General features: G+C 31.2%; 1 protein-coding gene across 2 annotated transcripts in view; it reads right to left on the bottom strand.

The window, feature by feature from the left end:
* LOC130645276 (dynein axonemal heavy chain 5-like) overlaps positions 1 to 12070 on the bottom strand; it is a 55036-nt gene that overhangs the window by 20799 nt on the left and 22167 nt on the right. For both annotated transcript variants that reach the window (XM_057451205.1, XM_057451203.1), the window contains 25 exons: positions 11632 to 11829; positions 10993 to 11352; positions 10604 to 10912; positions 10059 to 10295; positions 9746 to 9966; positions 9350 to 9552; positions 8969 to 9099; positions 8467 to 8656; positions 7746 to 8071; positions 7564 to 7671; positions 7327 to 7413; positions 5814 to 5878; positions 5268 to 5337; positions 5051 to 5187; positions 4728 to 4808; positions 4469 to 4538; positions 4269 to 4383; positions 3758 to 3856; positions 3392 to 3636; positions 2861 to 3106; positions 2437 to 2595; positions 1617 to 1721; positions 1266 to 1435; positions 647 to 833; positions 136 to 243 (listed from right to left, as the gene is read on the bottom strand). In XM_057451205.1, coding sequence (XP_057307188.1) covers positions 136 to 243; positions 647 to 833; positions 1266 to 1435; positions 1617 to 1721; positions 2437 to 2595; positions 2861 to 3106; positions 3392 to 3636; positions 3758 to 3856; positions 4269 to 4383; positions 4469 to 4538; positions 4728 to 4808; positions 5051 to 5187; positions 5268 to 5337; positions 5814 to 5878; positions 7327 to 7413; positions 7564 to 7671; positions 7746 to 8071; positions 8467 to 8656; positions 8969 to 9099; positions 9350 to 9552; positions 9746 to 9966; positions 10059 to 10295; positions 10604 to 10912; positions 10993 to 11352; positions 11632 to 11829 — 4227 coding nt within the window. The remainder of the gene's footprint in view (positions 1 to 135; positions 244 to 646; positions 834 to 1265; positions 1436 to 1616; positions 1722 to 2436; positions 2596 to 2860; positions 3107 to 3391; positions 3637 to 3757; positions 3857 to 4268; positions 4384 to 4468; positions 4539 to 4727; positions 4809 to 5050; positions 5188 to 5267; positions 5338 to 5813; positions 5879 to 7326; positions 7414 to 7563; positions 7672 to 7745; positions 8072 to 8466; positions 8657 to 8968; positions 9100 to 9349; positions 9553 to 9745; positions 9967 to 10058; positions 10296 to 10603; positions 10913 to 10992; positions 11353 to 11631; positions 11830 to 12070) is intronic.

The following is a 12070-nucleotide window of genomic DNA, read 5'->3' on the forward strand; positions in this document are numbered from 1 at the left end:
CTTTCACATTTTCGGGATCTCGATCAGGCGTAATAATTTTCTGGATTGAGTTTCCCGTTTTTATACAAAAGAGGCCTAACTCAAATATCACACATTGAACTGTTTTTTGTTTATGGAAAATAAAATATAACTTACTGCTAACAGACTATTCAACTCTGTATCGCTAAACAAAGGTGCATATTCTCCAAGTGACATTAGACTATGAAGTGCTTCCAAAGAAAATGGAGTATTGATGTCATTGGCCTTAAAAAAAAAAGAAGAAAAAATTAAACGTTAAGTGGCATCTACTTTTCTGATATTTAGTCCAAACAGGTCAATTTTTAATAAGCTCGTTTAGTATTAATTTCAGCTTTTTGTGTTTACAGTTATTTAATATGACTCATTTTCTAAGGATGAATAAAGACTTTCCAAACAAATTTCCAAAAAGTAAATGCTTTTAATGCAGTACTGTGCTGTTTTCCAAACTGAAATATTGAACCAGTTTAACAAAAAATTTACATTAAAATTATTAAATCTACTTGAAAAGTATTCTGCCTATTGGCAAAAAACACTTATGAATATCCAATGTGTTAATCAATCCATAAACATATGGAAATATGCTGTACACTGCACAGATTCATAATGCATCAATAAACAGATAACACACCTTTAAAATAATGCACACATTCTCCTGTTCACATCCTGCCATCCTTGCAACCATACGTAAACCTTGTAGGAAGCTGGTGGTGCTTGAAGAATCTATGATTTGCTGATGATATCCAAGCATGAAAATTGTTAATTTTAAAATAGCACTCATCTGCTCGACTTCACTGGTAACTGCGATCATATTTCCTCTACAACAGACATGACATATACCAAAATGATTTTTAGACAAAAATAGCATAGAACTCTAAAACCTAAATCACAGAGTTTTCAGCTGTCAAATCACATATACAATAACAATCAAAGTATTCTGTATTCTGTGTTAAGACACTTGCTTAATGTACTGCATCTGATGTTGTGAAAAAGAAATAATTTTTAACTCTCTGACAGAGATATCGCATTGTTTCCACATGATTTGTTTTTCACATAGGAGAAGTGTTTTGTTGTGCCCATCAAATTAAATTCGGTAAAGTGATATTTCCTATAGACGAAAGAAATCAGAATTTTTCTAGAAGTTTCAGTATCTCGTAAAATAGTGAAGACTAAAAGGCCAACGCAAATAAACATGGATAAAACAACCACAAATTTTGTTTAAATTACAAAAATCCTAAATGGTTGATTACCTGTTTCCACAGGACAAAATTCTGTGTGTTTTAATAATTTCACAAGAATTGAAATCATGTAATATTACATCCAATTGTTCGTTTTTCTCACTGACATAACGATATTTGAAACTTTCCAAACATTCATTTACATCTTTAATCGTTGTTAATCGTTGATGAAATGCAACTTGCTACGATAAAATATTAAACACTAAGTAAAACAAAACAACACATGTTAAACAAAGCAACAGATGCACAATGCTAGCTGCGACCTTTCAAAAAGTAATCAAGTTAGTTAGTGGTCTTGCAGATTTAGAGGAGATATCCATTAATAAAATATATTTTTTAGCATTTTCAATGCTGAGATAATACCTTTCTTTCTCGCTTGTTGGAATTGAGTTGTCTTTGATTTCGTAAATGAGCATCTGGCGAGAAAGTAGTAAATATTGGATTGTCTTTCAACTGTAGCGAAAAGTCCTAAAAGAGATCATGACATCATTGTGAGAGCTGGTAGTTTGTACACTTTCGAAGTTCTGGAAATAAAAAACTACCTTAAAAAATATAATTTGTGCAAAACATACATGTTTACGACACAGTTGTTGTGGTTCTTACGGAAACTTATTAATGAATAGAAGAAATTTTAATAATTTACCTAAAAGCACTCCTAGAAAAAAAGGCTTTAAAATGTTCAAAGGAATGCTTTTGCAATAAGGAGGAAGCAATTATAAAAATTAAAAGAAACCGAGAAAGAACACGCAAAGAAAGAGAATATACATGAGGATATCCAACTTTGAATTATATAGTCACAATTTACATTAAAGATTACTTACTGTAACTAACATAAAAAACATCCAATTATCAAATGTGTTTTTCAGTTATCAGGTAAGATTTTCAAAAAAAAAAAAATACAGAACAAAAGCGAGACAAACTGAGATCATAAAAGTCTAGATAATGCATTAAAAAAATTGTAAGAATATTCGTGAACAAACAATTTTGGCTTTTGTTGAAGACCATTTTTTCATTAAGTTGGCAAATAATAGCAAATTAAGTGGCACATCAAGTGCAATCATAACAATCCTTAAAGAATAAAAAAAACTTGTCGCTTGACTTTTATGGAATTTGAAATCCAGAATTATAAAATATCAACCCTAGGTTGTGCAATATACAAATAGACAACAGAAACAACTTCTACCTTGGCCAAAATTTCATTTAATGTTTCATTAAACCAATCTATATCTTTCTTCTTTGAAATTCTATCCAAAAATACATGTTTGGTTTCATGATACCAAAATGTTTGGAAATACTTATTATCTTCATCAACACGAAGTTCTTCAGGACATTGCTGTAGTATCTGAAATTAAAATAGCTTGCTGTGGTACTATTCACAATACATTTAGAGGTTTATTACTCTAACTATCAGGCAACTAAAATCAACCATAAAATGGAAAAATCAGCTAACAAATTTAAAAAAGACACATTTGACCTGTTATATTTAGCACTCCTATATGGTAACTGCTTTGTCTATCTGTACAGAGAAATTATACCCTACGCCAAAGGTATAAACTGAAACTGCATTTGCATGGTAAAGACCTAACAATTCTATAAATTATTCCCACCTGAAATACTCTTGATAAATCTCCCACATTGAACAAGTAAGGACATTGCAAATCTGAGTTTGAGCTATTAAACATCTGACATATGTTCATCAAAAGTTTGGTGGATGCATTAACAATTTGATTGCATAATGATTGTGGTAAGCCGAGACCTTGGTACGAAGTCATGTTTGCTTCTAATAATGTTGTTGTAATGCTGTAGATTTGTTTCTCATTCAACAACGGCATGTGTATGGTGCAAAACTTTCCCTAAATATTTCATTGAAAATTACTAGTCATAAACCAACAAGTGAACAAATTGACATAAAAGAAGAAAAAATGCTAAACACTAATGTCTGATAACCTCTCTCCATATCTGATTGAAAAAAAAAGTAATTTTAACTCGACTTTAATGTTACTAAATTTTACCAAGATAAATTAAATTTAATCATCTTTTTTTTTGCTTAATTTTGTTAAAAATAATGAACAGGTAACATTACAAATTAAGGTATGTCATTTACGTAATATAATTTAATGAAAAATTAATCAACAAACCAGTAACTGCGAATATTTTTGTTTATTAGCTTTCTCGGTAAATGGATTCATTGTAGCAATTACGTGAAACCCTTCAATATACTTTTTTTTACATTGATTTCCATTAGTGTAAATGATGTTTCGGTCCATTAATTGCCTCAATAGCTGATTAACTGATTGCTGATTGCATATGTCATAGTTTGGTAGGTGTAAATCATCAATGCACAGCTTCAACATTTTGTTGTTTCTCATCCCGTATCGAAACCCTACAAATTCGTTTTCTTAGTATATATAGTAGAAATTATCCCTGTTTACAGCAAGACATTGTATTATTCACTATATACCTTTTATATGTTACCCAACATACAAAAAAAACCCATCTCTAACCTTGGCGGTGATACAGCGAAGCATCTAGATATTTTTGCAAAAACGTGGCATTTGTAGCATTTGTGAAGGCAACTTTTCTCAATACAAAATCTTTGCCACCTAGGGAGGTAAACAAATTTTTTGAATAGCTTTCCCCCTTCTCCATGTCAAATAATACATGGCTTTACAAATTTTCTGGAAATTTATGTTTTCTTTATAAACACCTGGCAATTAACATACCACAAATCGCAAATTGCAAATCACTAAACTGCCAATTTAAACTAAATTCTCTACAAAATCTAGGAATGGTGTGAGTGCTCTGGTAAAATGTTTTATCAGAAGTAAACCTTACAAATTATAAAAAGTTAGAGAACAATGTCAACAAGAAATACAGCTCTTTTGTCTTTTATATCATGTTTAAAAAGGGACATGCTAAACTTCATTATTGATTGTATCCTTACTTGTGTGGCAAGGAAGAAATCTAGACCAATACAATACAGTAACATTTAGACAAAAGCATAACAAAATATACTTTGCTTTTGTAGGAAGCTTTCAACAAGACTACTCTTTCCAGTACAGCGTGATCCAACAAGTAATGTGTTATTGCCATTTGACATTAACAAATCCAACAGGAACTTTGTTTGTAACTAAAAAACCCAGAAATCAAAAGTTAAGACCTAAGCACATTCTTAATAACATCAACAAATTCGAATAGATGAAAATTTTACTTACTGTTTCTACCGTGTCAACAAACACATCACCAAACATATCAATAGAATCATTAATACCAACTTCATTTAATCTAAAAATGTACTCAAACAATATTCAGATGACCTTAACCAAAACCTTGGACGTAACCATAGAAATTAACTATTTTTTGCACATCCACAACTATCTAATGCCAGTTTTCGATACTTCTTCTAATACAGAAATAGAAAAACAGTCATTTGATAGATAAAATTTTAAAACAGAGAACCTAAGCAGTATTTACCTGGTATCCCACGTGTCCCATTCACCAGCTTCATCAACGTAATAATCAAATACTGATATTCCATCGTCATCGTCAGGTAGTCTACATAATATTAAATTGAGATTACATATCAGGTTAAATTTAAACATTTAAATATTTTATGTACTGAATACATCGTTGTGGGACAGTTACTGGCAAAAAAAGTACAGTTGCGTTGCTCTGGAAATTTTTTTTCCATGTAAAGTATTGTACTCCACATACAACCCTTGTCACCAATTCTTTTTACATTTAAGTAGCAATCAATCATATCAATATAATTGATGATGTTACAACAACGAACTTACGCATTTGTTAAAGATAGTAATAACGAGTTGAACTCCTTTTTATCCAAGTCATGCACTAACAATCCACCAAACGCCCAGATTATAGCAAACAAAAACAATCGTTCAATATGCAAATCTCCTGCTATGTCTTCACGCTCCTAAAAAAATATACAAATTAAATTATCAACACAAGTGTTTAACAAACAGACCATATGAGCATAACAAAATGTCATATTACCTTTAACAGAGAAGATAACATGCTAAGGCATGAAGACATTAGAGTACAGTCGGAAAGCTGAATACACATTCTATAAAAAATATTGTGACCAATTCAAACTTCTCAAAATGTTATTTGCAAAAACTACACCATGTAACAAAACATGTAGCACAGCAGCATTTAGAATGAACTAATCACACTTCCTGACATGCCAGAGTTACAAAATAATCAACGCCAAGTCCTACAAAGTACCGGAAAATGTTGGAAGAAAAAGAGTTATGCAGACGCTGTCAACAATTAGCACAGCTTAAGTGTTTGGATTTAATAAATAACCTAAGATCGTAAGTCATTGTAAAACTAACAGGTAAACTTTGACAAGTTCAAATAGTGTAATATAAAAATAGCTGAAATTACTACTAGTGGGAAGAACCTCCAAAATGTGCAGTCAATCCATGGGAATTAGCATTAGCCTGTCAAAAGAATCAATGGGAATTCCCTTATTGCTACTTGCTCCAATCATTTTTTACTCAAAGACAGACAGAAAGTGAGCATTATAAACAAACATACTCAGCCTCTTCTTGTACAAAGAGAATAATTCGATCCACAATCTTGTTGAAAGCACGCTGTAATGTCTAAAAAAAAATGTTGGTCATTGTTGGTTATTGATGTTTGATGATTTTGTAACAAAATACTTAGGTTCTTTATGGCACTACAGGAACTGTCTACTAGATAATATGAATCAGCCTTTGTTATATAGTTTTTACCTTAACCCAAATTTGAAAAAAATATCTTTGAATTTATAAACTCAGTACAAATAGTAAGCATACATTCTCTACATACATACATTCTCTTTATTTTAAAGGAGAACTAACGATTGATAACAAGTTGAGCATAAATTGTTCATTGTAGTGTAAATATATGAACTGCGTGAATTTTTTTATGCGTGAGCTTTGGTTCTCAAGATATTTAAGGTCAAAGTAGTATTGCGGTCGCAACCATGGAAGTGTCCACAAGGACTTTCTGTTCAGTAAGTTACTAACTTGTGTCACATAATTCAGCGGGAATGTAAACAAAAGCATCCTCAATGAATGCAATGAGGAAATGCTGACCAAATTAACTTAATTATATCTCATGCGAGTGTCTGAGATTAATTTTAATAATGTTTTGAAATAAATACTTCGCAGTTAGTTTAATTTCACAGTTATAGATAAGTGATAAGTTGATCATTTGAAAAAGAAATTACAAGTATTAAAAGGGTATAAAACTTAATATCTTAAGAGGGTGTTTTCATTTAATTTGGTAGCATTAAATTGTTTAAAATGTTTAATGATTATACACAATAAAATGTGTAGATTTCTAAAAAAAGTGAAAACAAAACGCAGTTTTAAATAATTTTTGTATTTTAAAAGTAGTAGTATTTCTTTACCTATTTTCACATGTTAAAAACTATCATTATATTCTTGGGAATTATTTTTTTGCTATAAAGGTAAAGAACATACTTAGTTTCTACCATCACCTTGTTTAAACATAAAGTAAAAAAGTATTGTTGTGTTCGGTAGCACAAATAAAGTATCATGCAACTTTTTGAATTCCTTGCAACATTAAAACACCTGCGAAAGTTCGGGAGGGTAACCCAATTTTTACATTTGCAACAGTGCAAATTCTAATTTGCTGGTTTGCTTTAGTACTTATTTTAACTTCTCCTTGGTATATTCTGGTTAGTGAGCATAAAAAAAAAGCTATAACTCTTTACTCACTATGAGTGAAACTTGTTCATCGGCTTACACATCTTGAGCTATGTACGTAGTATGGCGTCACAAATCAACAAAAATATGTACTAACTGAGTTGGCTTTGGTTTAATAATGGTTGTTCAATAACAGTTAATTATTGCTTTTAAGGACAAAATTTGGACATAAAAATTGTGAAAATTTAAAAACATTATGCTATGTTTTGTTTGTGATGTGTGAAATTTTTTTTTTTTTTTTTAATACAAAAAAAAAACATAAATGTTGTTTTTTTCGTTAGTTTTCTTTAATCAGAGTCAAACAGAAATGTATTAATGTTATTTTAATCTCTCACATGGTACTGTTGAGAAGGTCGACTTGCCAACCAGGCATCAGCAATTGCTTTCCATCCAATTACAGCACTATCCACATAAAGGATTCCCTGCAATAAATAAATATATTACTAAATACCAATCTAATAAGTCGTTCAGAAGATCTTTGAATTATATGTGCATATAATGTGATAAAAATAAGACTCTTATTGCTGTTAGAAAGATATATATGCTGTTCAAAAAAGAAACAAGTTACACACCATCGAAGCAAAAATAGTAGGTGATGCATCAGATAAGTTGTCAGTCTCAAAGCACATCTTAACATTCTTGCTGAGGTAAATCCGTTCCAAATCAGGTTTAATAGACACCTTAAATTATTAAGTATTATTATCTTTAAAAACTGCTTGCAGATTTACATTGCTTACAATAATACAGAAAGTACCTTTTCTTGTCCAATCAGAGGTTTCAATTTGTAGCACCAATAATCGTGCAGAGGTCCATCCAAGGTGATCCATGTGAAACATGTATGCCTTGAAAAGCTCTGACTTGCTTTTTTAAAAAGATTTTGAACAACGCCATCAACCCAATCGCCGAAATCATTGGTAAATCCAAACATGAAATTTAAATCAGAAGTGGCAAGAATGTTGACATGATCATGTTTATATGAACAAGATGTATTCTTTTTTGAGAACATTTTTTTCAACGCTTCAATCAAAATAGAAACACATGTTGATTTTCCAGATGAACTTGGACCACAAACCACCACAGCTGCAATACAATAAAATACCATTACTATTATCTTATCAAAATTTCCTACATCAATTACAATCTTTCTTAAAGCTGTATCGTTCATGATAAAAGAAAATATATAATTAAAATTTTTTATACATATAGTATCTCTTAAATAAATGTTCCTCCTCAGATAAGCAGCCTCCTTACAAGGCGAAACCTTGAACAACAGACAAACAAGGGAACTTAGTAAATATCGTTGCCCAAGGTAATGTAATCTAGTAATCATAAAATAGGCTTTTTCATTAGCATTCTTATGATGATAATATAAAGAAGAAATGTAGGGTTCAATACTGAGCTCTTTCAATAAAACTGTGAACAAGAAGGTATTAAAAGTTTTTTACGAAAAAGAAACAGCACAAACAAACTCCCACCATGATTTACTTGAGATACATAATACAGTTGAATAACTTTATCAACAAATTTCTTGCTTGTGGTCAAACATTTCTCTTTAGCAACATCAACAATGCAAGACAGAAGCTCTTCCTCCAATTGTAAGTTTATAGCTAAGTTATCATAATCACCAAATAAACTTTCCAACACTGATTTAAAAATAATGGACTCCTACAAATCGAAAAAAGTAAATTGTACACAAGATCTTCTGCAATGCATATTATTATGTTTTAAAACTACACACATAATATAAACTTAAATGCTTAAACTTCAATTCAACCATTAGTATAAAAAAACAATGTGTAGAAAGAAGTTTAGGCAGTAATAATTAAATGAGAAACACTGTTAAATTTACTGCGTGACAATTAATACGTGCTTTTTATTATTATGCCACAATCATATCAGAGAGAGTTATGAGTACAAAATAAAAAAAATTAAAAATAATAAAAATGTAGATACATTACACAAGAAATAACACAACACCTGGTCACACAGTCTTGCACCGATGATTTCGTTAAGACTCTGAGCAATGACAGCATACTCAGCCTTCATTGATTCTGACATTACATGGGGTATCGCTGAAGAACGACCTTTCACGGATGTGGTTCTAACACCTGGTGAAAAACAAGGCAGATTTCAAGTTTAAAACTATACCAATGTGCAATAACAAAGACTAGTTATAGCAGTATTTATATTTTGTCGACCTTAATTAGTATTTTGTTCTATACTATTGTATAAATCAACATAAAAAATAAAGAGACAATCAAATCGAAAAAATTAAATCAAAGTCTTATTATGATTAAAGTTCTGTCAAGAAAACCAAAAAAACACCCTAAAAAGCTCTACACATCAAAATACTTTTACCTGGAATAGGACTTTTGTTAGCCCTGAACATGCCTTTAGCCGTGCCTGCTTGAGCAAATGTGCCAACTGATACAGCAGTGTCTTCAATGCGAGGTAAATACCCATCACTTGACAACATGCTAGCGGAATAGGCCTGCTGTTTTTGAGCGCTTCTTTTTATCATTGTCAACAGAGCAGACAAACTAAAGTGGTTTTTTAGTTTTCTAGAAGGTTGAGAAAAAAAATTCTTAGCCACTGTAGCCTTAAATTTAATACTTTATTACTATTGAAGGAGTAACATAAACACCAAGACATGCAACAACATGAAGCTTTCCACTATGAATAAAGCTGGGAATTATCAACAGCATTTACATTGTAATTCTAATATAATGGTAATTAAAATAATAAAATTCTTACAACTGATCCTGACAGATCTCAGCAGCCAGTGTAATCTTGGAAGCCAGTGTTTTTGCACACTTAAAACCATGTGCGATTAGTTGAAGTCGTAATATAGCAGGTATATCTGGATGAGCAAGACTAACATTCCGAAGCATTGCTTTAAAGGAAGCAGGGCAAGACTTGTGGATAAATGGTAAAGACGAAGTAAAAAATATTCGACAGGTGTCAACCACTTTGACCTACGAGAATATAAAAAACAAAGGTACAATAATACTTGCAAAAAATTCAGAGACAATTCAACTTCAGACAATAACAATATTGGTAAACATACCTTGCCAATATTACCAATACTGACGATTTCACTCTTCTTTCTTAAACAAGTTAGGACTGTATGTGTTAGGTTGTGAAGAACTGAGAAACGTTTCTGAGATAAGCATTGAAGATTTGTAAAGCAACACCAACTTCCATCTTCAGCTACTCCAATGAATATTCTTTGTAACGAGTGTGCACTTAAATTGGTTGTACAAGATATTGAAAACAGATACTGTCCAAGCAGATTGGCCAAGCCCTTTATAGACAAAATCAATAATTTGTGAGCAGAAGTAATAATGCAAAAGAATAAAAAACTGATGAAACATAAGTATATGAAAAAGTGAAGTAATTTTATTATTATGAAATAAGGATGGTTTTATACCTTTTTTGGCTTATTTTAAGCGTTGTTTTTCTTTTAATACTTTGATATAGCAAACTAAAAGCCTAGGCTAGGCGCATTGATATGTAAAAATCAAAAAAAACAACTAAACACAGAGCATGTCTCACTTTGGAGTTTTTCTCCGGTTATGTACAAACATCTAAAAACCTATAATGTAAACCTACCCTAATTATTTCTGTTTTTCCAACTAAATCAGGTCCACTAACACATCCTGCTTTTTGGTCAACAACTGCCTGTCCTAAGTTAAGCAAACATCTTTCAGTGACAGGAGACATTATTAAAGAAAATTTACACCCAAGAAATTCGTTGTGATAAGGAAATTTCTTGTCAAGCATATGAATGTGTAAATCCTGCTGTCCTTTGTCTGTATGTGAGTAGTAGCATTTAATAGTTTGTTTCCATTCAAAATCACTAATGCCACGTAGCTTGTTATTCACAAGTTGATCGAAAACATCTCGTAAATATATAATCATCTAAATAATAAATAAAATACAATTATTGCAAAGGGAAAAACAAAACGGGTCACGTTAGCATTACACAATATTTTACTAACGCCGGTTATTGACTCCATTCTTATTTGTTGTACGTTTGATACATGAATACCAGAAGATTTCGATGAGCCACGGATTAATATTTGACTGAAACGGTTGGTCATGTTTGAGATTTTCTTGGCAAAATTTGTTAAAGATTTACGATCGATGCGAATATCACTAATCGATTGTTCACATTCTTTTGTCCAATAGTATAATAAACCCATCAAAGTTACTTGGCATGGAAAGTTTACAATCAAGTCATCGATGATGATGTCATTGTTAACGTTTTTGATAAAGGTTAGCAGACTGCCGTGCACTGTATGTTTTATTTCGCACAACAATGTAGAAAGCCATTCTTCAACTTGACCCTTTAATGTAACCTAATATATAAAAAAACAAGTTGAATACTACGTAAACACAGTACAGAAATTGAAAAAAGAGAAAACACTAATTCAATACATCAAATTAAAAATTTCCAAAAATAAAAACACTAGTCGGTGGCCCTTGAAAAATCCACGAGTTCGCCTGTCCTTTTTATACCGCATTGCGTGCGTCTGGCTACTTGTGGTACCATTTTGCATGACAGACAGACAGGTATTATAATATAGATTAGGCCATCTGGAAGAATTATTTAAGAAACCAAGAAACTGATCCTGTACCTTATTTTGAAGGGTTAATTTTTCGCCATAAGCATCACTAACAGAAGTTATATCAATGGTTGGAATGTTCTTTTGCCATTTAGAATCAGGTAAACAGCTAGCATTTGTAGCATCATTCAAAAATGTAGGCTGGTTATTGATATCCTCCTGGATAGAAAATTGTTCTCTTTGATTTATTGTGACAAAATGGGTAGCAGCCTAAAACAAAAAGGGTAAAATGCCAAGCTTTTCAGTATCATCAGATATTTTAGGCATCTGCAGGAATCAATTCTGTATGAAAAGTTTAATTTTTTTAAGAAAAGGAAAACTTTAAAAGTAGCTTTTGACGTGTGTTGATAAATTTCCACATACAAACACAATTTGTATAATATTTTTCATTATATTGAATTGTAAAATATTCTTCATAAGCTAAAAAATTAACATAAAAATGTAGTATTGT

This window comes from Hydractinia symbiolongicarpus, chromosome 5, assembly GCF_029227915.1.
Source record: "Hydractinia symbiolongicarpus strain clone_291-10 chromosome 5, HSymV2.1, whole genome shotgun sequence".
Taxonomy (NCBI): domain Eukaryota; kingdom Metazoa; phylum Cnidaria; class Hydrozoa; order Anthoathecata; family Hydractiniidae; genus Hydractinia; species Hydractinia symbiolongicarpus.